The sequence below is a fragment of the Prosopis cineraria genome, unplaced genomic scaffold, assembly GCF_029017545.1.
Source record: "Prosopis cineraria cultivar Desert tree isolate PC_DT_omini unplaced genomic scaffold, ASM2901754v1 PC3, whole genome shotgun sequence".
NCBI classification, from domain to species: Eukaryota; Viridiplantae; Streptophyta; class Magnoliopsida; order Fabales; family Fabaceae; genus Prosopis; species Prosopis cineraria.
This window is the reverse complement of record NW_026555334.1, coordinates 44,758,037-44,776,092: the sequence shown is the minus strand read 5'-3', so window position 1 is coordinate 44,776,092 and position 18,056 is coordinate 44,758,037. Positions and strand designations below refer to the sequence as shown.

The 18,056-nt window shown below is 34.5% G+C and overlaps 2 protein-coding genes across 4 annotated transcripts; both read right to left on the bottom strand.

The window, feature by feature from the left end:
• Positions 1-730: 730 nt before the first annotated feature.
• On the bottom strand, positions 731-5,796 carry LOC129307270 (uncharacterized). Of its 3 annotated transcripts, none has more exons than XM_054948192.1 (3): positions 4,856-5,796; positions 4,629-4,709; positions 731-1,054 (listed from the first exon to the last, which is right to left on the bottom strand). In XM_054948192.1, exons 1-2 carry the CDS (start codon positions 5,598-5,600, stop codon positions 4,663-4,665), a joined length of 792 nt encoding a protein of 263 aa, XP_054804167.1. In that variant the 5' UTR covers positions 5,601-5,796; the 3' UTR covers positions 731-1,054; positions 4,629-4,662. The 3 variants fall into 3 exon arrangements, with proteins under 3 accessions (XP_054804167.1, XP_054804168.1, XP_054804166.1); XM_054948193.1 differs by having other exon boundaries at positions 4,652-4,709; XM_054948191.1 differs by lacking the exon at positions 4,629-4,709 and having other exon boundaries at positions 4,856-5,793.
• Positions 5,797-8,212: 2,416 nt separating this feature from the next.
• LOC129305014 (DExH-box ATP-dependent RNA helicase DExH8) lies at positions 8,213-16,693 on the bottom strand. Its single transcript, XM_054944912.1, has 14 exons — positions 16,104-16,693; positions 15,000-15,177; positions 14,317-14,490; positions 13,291-13,438; positions 12,259-12,570; positions 11,561-11,707; positions 11,306-11,486; positions 10,728-11,008; positions 10,504-10,617; positions 10,109-10,262; positions 9,729-9,994; positions 9,443-9,637; positions 8,841-9,368; positions 8,213-8,690 (listed from the first exon to the last, which is right to left on the bottom strand). The coding sequence occupies exons 1-14, from the start codon at positions 16,252-16,254 to the stop codon at positions 8,469-8,471; spliced, it is 3,051 nt and encodes a 1,016-aa protein (XP_054800887.1). The 5' UTR covers positions 16,255-16,693; the 3' UTR covers positions 8,213-8,468.
• Positions 16,694-18,056: the final 1,363 nt, after the last annotated feature.

Below are 18,056 nucleotides of genomic sequence, written 5' to 3'. Positions count from 1 at the left end.
TGCATCTATATTTCTCCTGAAAGTTTTTTGCCAAATGCGAGTTGGGCAACTTCACAAATGATTATTGACTCTATCTGCAAGTGCTCAGGACAAATTTGTGTTAAATTATACCAAGTCTTGATATGAATATATATATATATATATATATATATTTCAAGAGTTATGATATTTTTTTTTTAATTCTTCATACGCATAATAATATTTTTTTTTCCCCTTGAAATGTACGGACAGCAATGCAAAAATCCTCTCTCCATAAAAAGGCTGACCTCAGCTGTCAAGCCAAAAACATAGAGAAAAAACATAATCTTTGATCTCTATAATTTCATCAAATTTTATTTTTTAGTCCCTATAATTTTTTCTAATGCTAAAGGACTAAAAATCACTGAAAAAAATAAAAACTATATGAACTTAAAAAACAAAAGTCATTTAATCTTTTTGAAACTACAAAGACTGAAAACATTGAAAAAAAAATCATAAAAACTAAAAATAAGACCTGATGAAACTAACAATCAACGATTGTTTTTTTAAGAAACAAATATGGTTTTACTTTCACATCTTGAAATTTCCCACAAATCTATATGCCTACTTTATCAACCTTATTATCAATTAAGCAAACAAGTAATACAAATCAGGTGCACTTTTGACTTTTGGGCAAAACCATTTGGGGTCTCGGAGCACAAGCAGAACTACGGAGGGATTTTTCAAGGCAATAATCACACAACAAAAGAAATTAAAAACATCAATATTGATAAATAATTTAAATTTATATCAATATGTGATGATGGTTTACAGTCAACTAGTTAAGACTTTGTTTACTCGTCAAAAGAAATCAAGCAGATCTCACAATTTAGCAAAGCCGTATCACACTCACAGAGCCACCTGCTCAATTTGCTGATGTGCTCGGTATCTTGTTTTGGCCAAATGTGAGAGCAGGACGGATTTTACTTCAGTGCATCAACCATTCTACAATCTTGCTTCCTTCGTCGGCATCTATGATGGAACTTGTGATCCAATAGGGTGTTCTCCCCAACCATTTCCATTCTCGAACCTACAGCTGGTGCAATGGTTACAAAGTTAGTCTCCAAATCACAACCTTACTCATTTGAAATGAAAAATGAAGCGAAAGTCTGACACCATAAAAGTAGTCAAGAAATTTCAGAATCTTATAATTCTTTGGCCTCTTTGTGAGTATTCCCATTTGCGTACAAGGGTATCTCAAGGAGTGAAATTAATTAAAAAAGAAATCATATACGAATCCAAATATGTAATACACTCGACCTATAATATTTTTAGTTTCACTTGATACTAAGGATCATGTCAAGCGCGGGTGTGCCTGTATGCACAACAGAGGTTCAATGACGTTTTCAGGAAACATATAACAACTAATCCATATGAAACACCGCAATACAACTGTCCATTTAATCGAGCAACGCATGCCATTGAACACATTCCAAAACATTAGATGCTGATAATGAAGTCAATCTCAAATGAACCAGACACCCTCCTATGAAGACTACACTATTCTCCCATTGTCTTGGTGATTAAATTGAACTGAAGAATTTCTTTGCTTCCCAGCAATGTCATCATCGGCACTGCAGTGTCATTTTTCAATATGACCTCCCCTCATCCCAAAGCCAGATAAAAAAAGATTTTCACTTCAAATTCATCAAGCAACTTTAGATTGAAACTTCCATAGAAAGCTATCTCTAAACAATTTCACCACTAGATTACTTGGGCCCAACTCCCATCAGATCACAGTGCCCTAAAAGCCAAAACTTAAAGCCTCCACCCCACCCCCAAAAAAAAAAAAAAACACAAAAAAACAAAAGGAAAAAAAAAAAACAAAGGAAGTGCCGAGCCCAGATTGCACACTATTGCTTACATGGTTGGGATCAAGGATCCCCCAAGAACCTTTCAGAACAAGGATTCCTAATAAAGGTGGAACCTCTGTCAATATGGTAAGGGATGATGAACTATCCCCTCCTTTGCGTGCTAGAGCATCCACATCTCAATTACATTCCCTTGGAATATGCTAAATAATCAATTGCCAATTCTTCCCCAACAAGGTACTTGTCACAAGAAATGACCGAGTAAGGGGGTGGTGTGCATGTGAGATGATCAGTAAGAAACTTCAACTACCTCCATGTATCTATATCTGACACCAAGCACGCTTGAGCCGTCCAAGAGTTCACACATTTCAGCTTTGAATATCGTGCATCTCCTTTATTCCTATATTACCCCATTATCCATTCTCTCACGGTTATTACAAATTCTTATAAGTATTGCACTACATCAGGAGTTATTTTTGAGTCCTCGTTTGTTTGACCTGATTCTAGATATTTTGACTGAACACATTCAAGAAAAAATCTCCAAATACATGTTTTTTGCAAATGATATAATTCTTATTGCAAACATGGGACAAAGTTAGTTACAAACTTGAATTATAGAAGATGACCTTAGAGTCGTAGGGTTTCCACCTAAGTAGGAGTAAGATGAAGAATTTGCATTATAATCTTAAAAAGAGATCAATAAGTAGTAATTTGAAAGTGAAATTGAGAGATCAGATTATACATCAAGTAGAAAAATTTTGACATTTGAGAGCTATTATTTAATATGATAGGAAAATTGATGGTGATCTTGCACATATAATACAAGCTGGGTGGTTTAATTAGAAAAAAGTTAAAAGGAGTTATTTATTATTGAAATGCATTTAGTAAATTTAAAGGAAAGTTTTATTGAACTGTTATAAAACCAACTATATTATATAATAGTGATTGTTGGGCTTTAAAGGAACACTACGAGCATGAAGTTGAGTAGCAAAGATGAGAATGTTAAAATGAATGTACAAGCATACATGTAAAGATAAAATCCGAAATGAGTATATATGAAAAAAAGTGGACATAACATCTATTGAAAGGAAAATGGTAAAAATTCATTTGAGATGATTTGCACATATACAAAAAAGGTCACAAGAGGCACCAGTAAGGAGAGTGGAACGGATGATTTTGAACCTTATTGAAGGAATGTGAAAATAAATAATACGCCAAATAAAAAAGTTAGGTTAAAGTTTCATCGGATCCAAGTGTAAAAGAGTCTACCCAACTATCCATACTAGTTTAGACCGCTAGAGTCTAGACTATAATGCACAACATATGCATTGAAGAAAAAGAGGATGAGAAGAAGAGTAAATTAGAGAATTGTTTCCTCCGGGATGATCCTACCTCCAACCTTTGACCACTATTTATAATTAAGGGAGGCATCCACATAAAAAGAAGATCCAATCAACATTAATTTGCCTCATTATGGAGAAAATATGCTGATTGGAATAATCGCTGCTATGACGAAGGATCATTTCTTTTTTTGACTATTAATCACACAATAATACCAAATTCCGATCAACTCATCATGGGTGAAAATTAAATTCAAAAATTCTAAAACCTATAAAAAAGGTAGAAGAAGATCAAAGAAAATATTTATGAAAGTTGTTGAATAAAACCTATTAATTAACAATATTCATAAAAACTTAGTTGAAGGTAAAGCACAATGGCATTGTGTAATCCATATAGCCAACCCCACTTAGTAGGATAAGGCTTGTTGTTGTTGCACTCTACCATGGTTTGATGCCTTGCCATTAGATTTCATAGAGCCGTCATAGTTAAGCTCCACTCTTCCTTCGCACGATTTCCTCTAATTCATATTTCAGCTTAAACAATCAATAGCCAGACGAGGGATCTTCTTGAGTGGTGGTAAGAGATCCCTCTTTTTGGCTAGAGCAACATCAATGATTCCCCCCCTCAACAAGCGTCACCACTTAAGGAATTTGAAGTGGGTAAAATGTCACAAATTACACCCAGCCATTCATTTAGAATCACCATGCTGATTTGTGGAACATCCCACTCCCTATTTAACCTTACTTCCAAGGGTTGCATCATCTAGCATGTCCAAACCATGCCTCTCAATTTAGCATTAGTATTGACCCAACAATTGTTGAGAAACTCAATAGAGAGACATCTAACTTGCCACCTGTTTCCTTCTTCTACCATGCTCGATTGCTGACAAATGAATCACAATAATGAATCTCCTTGCCTAGCTGTTAAGGTCATATCCATGCCTCTATACTGGATATGCCTACACTGCAATACATTGACTCACAGACAATTTGATCCTGTGGTCAGCTTCCAACAGAGCAACAGCTGAGAGACATGAACAGGTTGGTCCCTTTTCCGAATTAATGCCAAGAGGGTTTTTCAAACCTAAATTTTGCTACTACATTTTCATGTCAGATTTTTAACTCTTCAAGTAATGCATTTTTAATTTCAGAACTAGGTCCATCAAAGATTGGAAATGCCTACTGAATTACTAAGCAATAAGACACAAATAATCAGAAGGTTCATCAAAATTTAAAAACCTATGATGATGGGGAAAAGCCAAGCTTCATGCTTGGAAGTACCCTCCCCGTATCATATCAATAAGTAAAATTGATAAATTCAGAGTCAACTCAAATTGCGAATGATTCATGATTTTTCCAGTAACCAGACCTAAAAAAAGGAGGTCGCATTAACTATTCCCCAAGCCCAGGCTACATGCCTATATGCAACATATCCCACTATGACGATAAACAAACTCACTTTAGCTCATTCCGACCACATACCACTTGAAATATCACCCAAACAAAGCGCCAAGTTCACGATCACATTCACACCACATCACTGGACAAGTTTTGGATCACAAAGGATCAAAGGTTAAGCATAAAAGTATACATTTTGGAAAATGCAGCTCATGCACGAAAAGAAACGTCGCAACAGAGTAAAGGGATTCAGGGATCCAAATCCAAAAGAAAAGGAGATAAATATACCTCCAAATTGATCTCCCCAAAACAATAATCGTGTTTCGTCCTCTTCCTCTTCAAGCTCGTCTCCATAACCAAACTCTGCATCTCCCCGATAACCCGGTTCACTTCCATACCCAGACTCATTTCCATTAGCATCAGAACACCCAGTTAGCCCAAATCCCAAACCCAAATTCTCCTTTTCTCCACTACCACCTTCCCTGTCTCTGTCCTTCCTCGAATTCTTTGCTTCACTCACATCCGATGACCAATTCGCATCGCCATTTCCAAACAACTCCCCGCTCGAATCGGTGCCCATCGCCACCGGAAAATCAGAGCATGTCCCATATGCTGCGGAAGCCCCAACTGAGCAGCATCTACGGGTCCCGCTACGATCGCTGCTCCGACCCGATACAGACCTGGACCCCCGGCGCCGCCTCTTGCGAGCTATTAAACGGTAGCTTCCACTCCTACAGTGACCAGCTGCAATCGGCTTATCGTCGTCGATCAAGCTCAGCTTGGACAAATCAATAGCATCCACAGAGAAAGACGAGGTGGTGCGGTCGGAAAGGCAGGGGCGCTTGGTGTGGATACCATTGGAGGAGGAGTAATAAGGTCTAGGGTTAGCATTAATGTGGGAATCAGAGTCTAGGATTTTGGTAGGGGTACTTTGTGATTGAAAGGGCCTCCAACTATGAAGCTGCAACATACAGGAATCTATGGGGTGCCGTGAATCAAGAGTCTTCCGCGATTGCGAGGTGGATTTAATCATTACAATTAGGATTCAGGTTCAATTCTAACGTTTGATCGAGTTCTGCAGATGCAAAGATATCGAGACGGAGATACTGTACACTATATCGGAGTTTCTTTTGCAAGCGAAACCAGTCTTACTGCGTTAGTTTCCTTGCAGGGGCACTCCGGAAACTAACCTTATTGGAAAAGCAAGTTGGGTGCTCAAGCCAAAATCTTGGTTTTGAAGTATATATAATCCACGTTTTACAAAGAGTATTTATCAAACACCACAATGTTCAAAACTACAGCTACATTTATGAGTTTAATGCTTACTTTTGCTTTTGGTCAACATTAGTTTTAAACAATCTCAATTTTGACTTACTTTTACTTTGTTTAAAACCAAGTTTGTAGAGTGAATTTTATCCAAATCACGTTTTAGTTAAGGTAAAACCAAACAGTCCTAAGATACGGAAGCGATATTTCACGAAGCACGAAAAGATTCTGGGGACACGAAATCTTGGAGTGTAGGCCCACATGCCTCAAAGGAGGTATCTTCTTTTCTTTTAATCTCCACTACATCGATCCTCATTATTTGTTAATTTTATAATTAAAAAATTATTTAATAAAATAATATAGATGATGGGATTGGAGGAGGAAGAGGGTGTCTCCATTTCTCTTGCCTCCATTTCTCTTCATTTCTCTCCCATCATCTTTGAATTAAACTTTTTCAATGGTTTAGATTTAATTTTTTAAAAAATTATTATTTTAATTTTATATAAAATATATAAATAAAATATTATAACTTTAAATGATTTAGATTAAACTTTAATAATTTAAATTTATTTATACACCTTTTTATAAAATAAAATAATAATTTTATTAAAGCCTCAATCTGAACCATTAAATTTTTGATCCAAAGGTGATGGGAGAGAAATGGAGGAAAATGAAGGGAAGAGAAATGATGACACCCTCTTTCGGGGGAGGGGAGGGAGGAAAAAAGAAGAAAAAGAAGATGCCCCTCCCCCAACATGTCAACCCAATCTAAATATCAATTCAATCTTTCAATAAATTCATCTAGTTTTATTTTCATAGTAAAAAAATGATGATAATCATTGTGCAAAGGTTAAAAGTTATGAGAGAATATTACATATTTATTTTTAAATTTGTTACAATGTTGTATTATAGGATATCTTTTCTGCGATTCTATACTTCAGAGTCAAGTTTAGTTTGGTGTTAGGTTTGAATTGATTATTATTTTTTAATTTATATAAAATATGTTATTTATGTTTGAAATTAAGTGTGAGATGACTTATTAATTTTTAGATGCTTATAAAAAATATTTTTTACCTATTTAAAATTCAAATCTCATCATATTTAAATTCAAATTAATATCTATCTATTTAAAATTTTCATCCACTCTAAAGATATGTCAAAAATATAGGTCAATGTGATTGAGTATATATATACAAATATATTGAAATTTAAATTTAAATTAATATTTACCTATTTAAATATTTAGAAAAAGAAATATGTGTTTGAATATTTAGACGATGTTAGAGAATTACAAATATGATAAAGTATAAATATTAATTTATATATTTAACAATAAAATATTTAGAACTACCATTTTTTATTTATGGAGAACGTTAAAATGTTTAATTTTGGATAATACTAATATGTTAAATAGATTGTTGGACAAAATTTATTTCTCTAATAAAATAATTTTGATATTACTTTGCAAGATTAAAGGACTTAAATATAATAAAAATTTATTGTGAAAAGACAAAATTATTCCTCACATACACATACTCTCTCTCTTAACCAGTCCCCATTCAAGAGGGGAAAATTTTTTTCATTCTCATTTTAATAACAATCAGTTCTTTTATTAACAACTCTAAAAAATTGACCTGATAGTAGAGATGAAAAAAATATTGTTATTTGATGAATAAATCTCATTTTTATTTTAACAACAATTAATTTCTTCATTAAAAACTCCAAAATATTAACTTGATTGTAAAGAGGAAGCAATATAATTTAATGAATAAGTTTTCATTAAAAAAAAGTCTCATTTTAATTTTAATAACAATCAATTCCCCCATATTACAACAAAATATATATACTCCCTTCGATTCTTATTGTAGAACATTTTCAATTGTTTCATGCATATTAAAAAGGTTAGTTGTTTTTAATATCATAAAAAAGTGAGAGATAATTTTATTTTTATTTTTAATTTTAAATAATAATACAACTATATTAAATACTTTCATGCTAATCAAAAAGAGATAAAATTAAAAAAAAATAATTTAATTATTACAAGGTGTCTTGTATTTTAGATAAAATTAAAAAAAATAGTTTAATTATTACAAAGTATCGTGTATTTTAGATCAAAAATTACTTCTAGAAAATCTGAGTGAGTGAGTGAGTGAGTGTGTGTGAAAGAAATAACAACAACAAAGAAAAGAGCAATTTTAATGCTGTCTAAATAAATTTCTTCAATACTCTATTATTGTAACCGTGATCTTTGTCATCTTTTGATATGATTCTCATCTAAACCCTCTTTTAATGATGTCACAAACAAGAAATATTATATATATATATATATATATATTGGAAAAATGTTAAAACTTTGTTGTGACAAAAAACATACATCGATGATAAAACTATGAATCACATATATAGAAAGTCTTCTGTACTATGCATAGGTGGGTGCACACGCGCATGTTTGTGTGTAATAAATCAAAGTAATGTGAGACTGTTAGATAGCAAAACTACGTGAGGATATTGATTGAAGTTATATCCTTGGTCACAACTCACAAAGATCTTCAAAATGAATTTACAAAGCCACATCCACAAATGAACTTACCAGGCCTCCAGATAGGCTCACCCTCGCAAATGCTTTAGCCCATGCCTAGTTTTTCTGAATTTCCTTCAGATGCTTCTTAAGAGTAGCTATGTAATCACCAAAGCGACGATCTGTAGGACGGCGTAGAACAAAAACATATGATATGGGCCTTGATACCAGCATTGGCTTCCTAGTGGTAACGGTGTCATGTACTGCCCCAAAGCTGATTTCGTCAAAAGCAAATGATTCTTTAAGGAAGAAAAAACAGTCTCTTCCCAACTTTTCTACCTGCAATAACGAGCATTCCGTTAGATAACCTATTGGCTGCTTCAATCGCAGCCATCAAAGAGATAGGTCGCATCAATAACAGCCCTTATTTTGTAACCCATTTGGACAGTAATAGAGAGAGGAGCTAATATATAAAGCCCAGACAATCACCTGAAGTCGGGAAAATCTGAGGTTGTTCATGGTTATGATAACCTGAACCTCGTGCAGTTCATCAGCCAAAATTCGAACGGCCAGATACTCAAAGAAGTTTTGTAAGAGATGTTTCTGTCCATCCAAATCTTCACCGAAACTATCAAAACTAGGAAACCATAGCACGCATTCAACTTCCTTCCAGGGTATAGGGTTCTGGCCTTCTTTGGCAATAATTGTCTCATATGGGTGACATAGACCCCATAAAATTCTGACTCCTGACAATGATGGTTCGCATATGGTTATTTCTGACAAGCATGATGAAGAAATTATTTTGGATGGATCATAGCAGCTAACAAGATGAGAGGTGAAATGTAAATCAGTGTCATTCAGTATAAGAATGGATCTGTTCGAAGATGCCGGAAACAAGTCAAGAAGGGATGCAGCATTCACGCCATTATCTTCTGGCAGGCAGTAGTATGGCGTAAATGATAGCGCTGAATCACCCACATCATGTGAAAAGTTACAAGATTCTCCATTTCTACACCCCTATAATAAATGATAATCAGAATCGTACTAAAAACTAATGTCACCATGAAGTCAAAATCATCTAAATTAAATACCTGCAAGGAAAAGAAGAATTTGCACTGGGACCTCTTAGCTTGTAACGAGTGAGAAAATAAACAACTACTGCCTCTGCTACATGACCCATTAATGAAAAATACACAAAGAGGAGCCTGCGCGTTAACACTATAATCATCAACATCCACATTTTCCTGTTGATGGCCAGAAGCATCCTCTGCATATTGAGCCCTGATCTGTTTGATAAAGGACAAGAAAATACACCGAACCACTTTATATAAACTGAGAGTCAATCGTCACAAGAAGGATAACTCCAAAGGATGATACCTCTTTGATAATAGTAGCAAACTTCTTTGCCACATCAATCATGTAAAAGTTGCTTGGATCAACAAACGGTATTGCCATGCATTCCTTTGATTTGTGTGATGGTGCAAGGCCTTCATTTGCAGCAATTACATCTGCATGCTCATTTGGCTGATATTCAAGATGGCATGTGTGTTTGAATTGATAATAATCCGTAGAACATGGCAGGGCATTAGATGTGCTCAAAAATTCAGGCCGAAACCGATGGACTGAATTTAGTATACCCTCATCTGTGAAAATTAGACCGCAAGAATATTTAAAGGACCACTAAAAACAAACATTTTTTTATATTAGAAAAATTCCCAGAGAGTGTATTTTGAGATAATAATAGCCTAGATACATACAAATTTCCGACACCTGATGTAGTGATGACCGCAAAAGATAATGGAAAGAACACCATTCTTGTTCAAGCTCAGGCATTAGTTCATTCAGGAGTGTGGCCGGGTTTACCTCATCAGTCTTCAGAACTTGCATCAAATGCTTGGCATTACATGCATCCTGCAAATGAGAGAGAAACTTTGCCAATGAACTTTAAAGCTTAAGCATCATGACAGAAACATAAAAAGGCAAAGCCTAGTAAATGGCTGCTTGAAGCCACTTTGGAGGGTGTGACCCTTGTGAAACCCTAACAAGGAAGAGCCATATAGAAGCAGCCCTCTAAATCAGGGGAAATTATTTGCACATGCTGAATAATGCTAACATATTTGGAATTTATAAGCATAATTAACAGAGAATGTACCTTGAAAACATGCTGCCAAAACTGAAAAGCACAGTAGTTACCCATGAATTCCCTCTCCTTTCGAGCATTTAAGATAGTCTTTTCACCATAGAAGCATTCAATGTACTTTGCAAACTGATAAAATTAAAAACATTCAATTAGAGGATGAACAGAGGCAGATAGTCATTTGCAAGCAATCAGGTGTAGCAGAAAATTATAAAGCTCATTCAGCTGATAGATATTACCAAAGCTTCCTCTCCAAATGGATGAAGAATGGGTAGAGGGCTCGTGTCCATCATTATACCCAGTAAGATGCCTTCACGCAACATGCCTATTTCTCCAAACTTAAGCACTAGAACAGAAGAATCAAAAGACAACGAAAAACTAGCAAGTAACCGTCCATAGAATGTAGGCTTGTAACGGCCCCTAGGAGGTGTCTTTCTCAGTGCATGCATCTGAACAAGCAAATCCAGTGCATCTTCAACAACTTGAGTATCAGGGGTATCCAAAGCTTTTCGCAACAATGCTGGCATGAAATCCATCAGTCAGGACAATGTGCTAGAGCCCAAGACTAAACAAGCTCATTATAGTACACTTTATTATCTCAATATTCACAAGATTCCTCTCATCGTGAGGGAAAGTCAAGCAACCCAAGGCCATCCCATGCGCACCAGTCAACATTAAGTTAAATTTAAACTATCTTTAAACACTGACAAATTTCAGATGATGCTCCTTCAGTTCTAAAGTAGGCAGATATTGATCCACTAATTCTGCCTCTTCAGTATAAATCATAATTGTAATGATGAAGAGAGATCAAACTTACTCTTGGGATCATTTATAGCTTTAGATTCAGCACAGCAGATCAACAGGACTTGAAGCCTCAAGGATAATTTTAGAATAGCAGGGTGTTCATGATCCTCAAGCCCATTGAAAAATGACCTAGTAACCAACCTATAAACTTTACCATCACAAGTTCGACCAGTTCTCCCCTTACGCTGCTCAGCCTACAAGGCCTCAGGAAATTAAGAATAATGAAATAATTAATCAAGTCACTGCAGGGCAATAAGATCACATTTACCTGAGACTTTGAAACCCAAACAAGTTCTGTAGCTTCCTTTTTAAGGCACTTATTCCAATAGACTTGTAAGGATCGGCATGAATCAATAACAAAAGCCACTTTAGGTATTGTCACAGATGATTCAGCAATATTGGTGGCCAAAATTACCTAACAAAATAATCTTTTATCAGATCGCATAAAAAGCATATCATGAATATTTTTTTATGAGAAAAATCACTTGGTAAAATTTCCCTAGCAGCCACAAATTATCAGAGAAGGATTTCTTTCAAGCTACTTCCATTATGTGAATAGCTACTTAAATATCTGAAAACTTCTGGAGACAAACGAGAAACCATATTGTGGACGAATTACATGAATAGAAATCAAGTAATAACCCGTTGTCTATAAATGTAAGCAAGCAAAATTCCACTAGACAACTCATATTGGATGGTTTAGGAAGTTGAACTGATTGTTGTGACGTATAACTCGTGATATAAAAGTTACAAAAAGATTTCACCAACTAGATGCATCCAACTTGCCAAATCTTAATTACAATTAACAAAGAAATAAATTTACTATCTGTTTATACAAAATTTTTTATTGACGCTCTAATCAGTAATAACTTAGTTAATAAGACTAAGCTATGATGCTATCCCTTCTTAGTTTAAAAAATCCTACTAATGACACCACAAATAGCTTAATTAATAACAAACAAGTACCTTACGATGAGATTTTGAAATCTTCATGGCCATTAGAGCTTGTTCAGTGTCGATGCTACTATGTAAGATATGGACTTTGAAAGTTGACTCAAGAGGCTTCATTAGGCGCCATTGCTGCTCCAGTGAATAGTAGGTTGGAAGGAATACCAGAATGCTTTTCTCAATATCTGGTTCATTCTCATGGATATGCAACACCAAATCATGAATGAGTTTGTGCAATTCAGACTTAATGTAAGCTTTTGCCGTGGAAGCATCTGGACCAGGATATATGGACTGCACCAATTCAGAACTTATCCCAAGAGAGTTAGCTACCTGTGTCAAGAATGTTAACACTATCATCACAGACATCCTATTCATGAAATGTGATTCAGAAAGATAATTAACAAATGTGCATCAGCAGAGAGCAGTCACATCTTGCATAATGATCTATGACAGGGGAAAAACTTATTTTTCTTAACAAGTACAATAGCACTCCTGAATATTTTTGTCAATTTCGATTTTGTTGGAAAATTTTGATCTAGGTATGGCCTCCACTCTCCAGCTTCTTATCAGAACAAGCCATAAGAAGTGTTCTAAATTCATTTACCTTCTTTATACTCCATTATATAATCTATTCCCACCATAAGGGACAATATTCACCAGTCAAAATCTAAAACTGCCCCAAACAACTTACAGATGCCAGAAACTTTAGGTGCTTAATGTTTTTCTCGTTTAAAATACTGTTGATCATACACTTATGTACGATGCAGTTATAAGTAGAATAACAAGTCCATCATTGATGCAGTAACTCTCATGTTTTAGTAATGCAGGAAATTTTAGCCAGGAGAATTTGGTTTACATGCAGGATATAAGAAATCAAATGAATCCAGAATGTTTAAAATGTTCACTTTTTTCAAAATGTTCCCATGGTAACCATAAACTTAAAGCCATTGCAATAGTCTAGGTCAGAGAAGATATACAAAAATGTAGATTAGTTAATCTACTAATGCAATTTTAAACTCAAAAATATTCTAATGGAATCCATATGCTTACCTGCTCAAGGTATGCAACACTGCACTGGAAAATAGTTTTCTGATTGGAGCTGGGGATTGCAAGAACTTCAACTCGGTCACCTCTACCAAGGTCCCTAAAGTACTCCCTGTATCTTGAAATATCCGCAGTTGCAGACATCAAAACAACCCTGAAAATTTTTAGGATATTAGATACTAGATCCTCATGCCAACTATTTGAATTGAATGGGACATGCAAATGAGAAAAAAAATGGTTCTAATCAAGTCCAGAGTGGCAGTATAGGATGTTATCATTTATCAGGAACATTTCTAGGCCCGACTTGTCCATGAGAACCATGCGATTAGGTGGTAAAATATCCACCAATTGGGTTTTGTTGCAGGCTCAAAAAATTACCACTCTCTTCCCCCAGCTCATCTTTAAAGCGATCACAGCCTTACAAATAAATTTCAAGGTCCAATGACTTAACATTATTATACACAGAATGAATATTAGACATTAAATCAACACAATTCCTCGATGTTATTTAACATTGAGATTTGCATCTTCAAGCTTACACTCAAATGGCCCAAAGAATTAATCGGTCACTCCAATATAGTTTTGATATCTTTACACATCAAAACATATACTCACCTCTTAATATTAGTACAAGTTTACAACTATAAAACTTCTCTGACAAAAAAGGAAGACACTAAATAGTAAATACAATTAATAATATGTGGGGCACATTGTGGTTAGACCTAGTATTTATTATATTCAAAACTGTTATTATTATGTGAGATACCGGGTAGTTAAGAGTAGGAGGCTTTTACGAGATTTATTTCCTAGTTCTCCTCCTCTGAATCAATCTCCATTATTCTCGGAGATATGATTGCTTTCTCTCCTGTATATATTCTCATACATACCTAAGATGTATATACAAGAGTTTCTCGGCTCATTCACAACACACATAAAGTCTCAACATATTCAAAGATAAACACCGAATTATTGTCTTCATGTTAATAATAAAAAAAGCCCATGGAACACAAACTATGAAACTCAGACGTTTACCTCAGATCTTTGTTCTTTAACAAAAACTGCTTCACACAGACAAGAACAAGATCAGACTCCACAGACCTCTCATGAACTTCATCAAGAATAATAACCTTGTACTTTAGCGCAGTCAAGCCCTTCTCTCGCAATTCATCCAGCAACACTCCGGCAGTTTTAAATACAATCTTTGACCTGCAGTGTCACGTAAGAAATGCATGTGGAAACATAGGTGCACAAGATTCAGCTGCAACCAAAACAATATAATTATAGGAATATCACACACACACACACACGAGAACCACGTCTCTTCAACAAAATGGCATTCCTATGAACATGTGAGATTTTGTCACACCATATGTGTCAAAAAGTAATGCTATATTTTTGTAAGAAAAAGCATAATTGTCAGTATGATATATATAGGTAATAAAGTCATTTTATTCTTTCAACTGCATCTACAAATATACAACAACGGTCTCTGGGAAATAAGATTATTGCGCACTGTTTTCAGGCAAATAGACAAAAATACAAAACTCCTTGTCATCTTGTCTAACAATTTCGTCAAAATATATCTCAAACAATTATCTCATGCCTTTGCAACCAGAAAAGAACAATCAAATAAGCGAACGACAATCACATTCAACAAAAAGTTGAAAGCCTAAAACCAAAAGGAAGCTGGTTTGCTAGCTATACATGTGGATTACCTTTCTGAGAAGTGCCTTGAATGTCCGATGTGATATCCAACTTCTCCTCCCAAGTCACAATTACGAGCTTTTGCAACCATTTTAGCAACAGTGACAACAGCGAATCTCCTAGGCTGTGTACATAGGATGGGTGCCATGTTTTCTTCCAAAAGAAACTGCGGAACCTGTGAACTTTTTCCTTAGGAGATAATAAAGGAGCAGTGTCAGCAACATCAAAAGAATAAACAACTACTATTAAGTAGAATATATTCCTCTTAACAGAAGGTCTTTTGAATCAGTACATCTTGCATTCTACATCTTTTATGTCTGATTAGGTTCCAGCAAAAATTTTGCTAAATACCATACCGCTATATTTCTCCAATCGGTTACTGTGAAGAATCAGTCAAAAAAATTATGAGAGAAATGATTTGACAAGAGAAAATATAACATTAATGTGCAATAATCTATAGTGAAACATCAAATCCATGTAGAAAAAATGGCAACTCGAAACAGAATAGATTGCATATACACTTAAAAACTACAGTACACTGAAGTTAAATTTGTTATTTGTAATTGCAACTTTCAATATACATAATTTATTCACTTGATAGTCACGTTTAGGAAATAGTTCAGAAATCAAGCATCATTCCATCAGTCTAGCATCTCAAAGAGCACAAATGTGATGAAGCCATGATTAAAAAAGGCATAATAAATAAATGTATACATCCATGAAATCCAATAAATATTGCAATTGACAGGCTTAAGAACGTAATAGTAAAAACATCACTACCTTCTCAATGAGTTTTAAAGTCAATGAGAAATGACCAAGCTTCTTTCAGTAACACCGAACAATGTGACTTCACATGACCAGAAAGGACGATCGCACAGATAAAACGTCCAAGACGTAACGTTAAAAAGCATAAGATGCATTAACCAGCAAGAATACTAAAAGAATAGTGCAAGCATTATTTTTCCTTGACTTCTTACTGAAAAAAAGAGAGATATTAATTTTCCTCTTTCATACTAGCACCAAGAGTTTCTCCCATCTAATCAACGCGGTTAAACCGAAACGCGATGGAGTAGAAGACCACCAAATGCACTCACGCAAGTGAAGCAAAAACATACCGCAGCCAGTCTCCCCAACAATGAGGGTGACGCGATTTTCTAGAATCTTTTCGACAATCTTTGTTCTGAGGGACATTATGGGAAGAGAGGAGAATTCAGCGGAGAATGGGGAAGAGCACGAAGAAGTTGGAGACGACAGAGGTGATGCCATTGTAAGAAGCCTTCGCCGTCACACGATACGCTCTCGAGAAAAGCTTTACGGGTAGTGCGGAGTAGAAAGAAAAGGTGGGCATGCTTGTTTTATCTCCGGAGAATGCAGAATAGTACTGTAGCTGTTGAGGACAAAGGGACTGAAACCGTCATTTTCACTGCTGGAGCCATAATAACAAAAGGTCGAGTTAAAAGAGCTCGAGACTGGAGAACGCTTCTGCTAGCTAGCTTCACCCAAGTCAATGAAATTAAATTGACTTTTGACCGTTTATTTGCTAAACCAATCACAGCGCTGGTAGAAAAGTGGAGAGCCTACGCGTAGTTGTGTGTGATCCCTCTCCTCGATCCTTCGCTAGCACGTTGTTGTTTTTCGCCCATTCTTCGCTAGCACGTTACTCGGCCGGAAAAGAGTTCGTGGAAGTATTATGTTATGCCGTCAGTCTCCGCGCGGGTCTCCCAAATTCTCCCGAGTCACGACCGGCCGTTTGGTACGGATACGCAGGGCTCGACTTTTATTGATTTATTAAATTCACTAAATTATTATTTTATAACAAAACTAGCCTGAATCCCGGCTCAAATTACTATATTAATTCTAATTCTAATCAGCAGTGTCAAATAATTTTGTTAAAGTATATATGTATCAATAAACCAATGTTTAAATAAAGTCCAATTATAAACATACTTGAGTTATTAAGTTTCAATATTTGATTTTTTTTCATTACATTATTTCAATTAAAATCCTTAGAATTAATAACTCGATAGTAGAAATACCAAAAAAAAAAAATCATACAAAATTTGTCAAGAAATATCCAAATAAATCATGCATATATATAATTTAAATTATTTAAAAGAATTTAAATAATGTCAATGAATATATATTTAAATTTTTAATATTTAATGATGATCGTTTCACAACAGGAAAAATTCATTAAATCTCCTGACCAAACTTATTGAAATTAAGTTTTCGAGAGAAATGATACAAATAACCTTATTTCCTTGTGTCAGTTGTTTATTTTTCGTATAGCACTTATTTATTTTTTTACATGAATTATTCATGCGCTTAGCTTATTTGATTATATTCATAGCAGAATTATATTATTAATAAAAGATACAAATTCTACCTGCATCAGTTATTTATTTTTCACACATTAATTGTTCATTTTTTTACATGAGTTGTTCATGCATCTTGCTTTATTTACTTTTATTCATAACAGTGTTATGTTATTAATAAGAGTTACAAATTTTTTCTGCATTAATTGTTCATTTTATATATATCAATTATTTATTTTTCCCATGTCGGTTATGTTTATTCAAGGGAATTGGGATTATTTGTATCATTTTTCTCAAAAACTTAATTTCAGAGTTTTATGGAGTTGACTATAAACAAATTTGGTCAGGAGGGTTTAATGAAATTTTCTCCATCACAAAATTGTAACGATGTCAATAATTATCTAATTCATGAACATAAAAAAGGGTGGGGGGGAATGAATTCCAAATATATAATGTATGTTGGTGTAAGAAAAAAAATTCCATTTATTTTAATTATGGTTAATAGGTTTTTTTTGGAAGGTATAATTCAATTTACTCTTTTTTTTTATGTTCACACCACTATTTTCTCTTAAAAAAATATGACATTTTCCATCAGTTCTATTCACAAATTCACCAATAATATTGACTTTCTAATGTAATCTTGAATAAATTCCCCCATTTTTATAGCTATGTAGTTAAAAATCAAATAAACTACTAAATAAGAATTTTTTTTAATGCTGAACTTCTTAATATAAATTTAAATAATAGTCAATG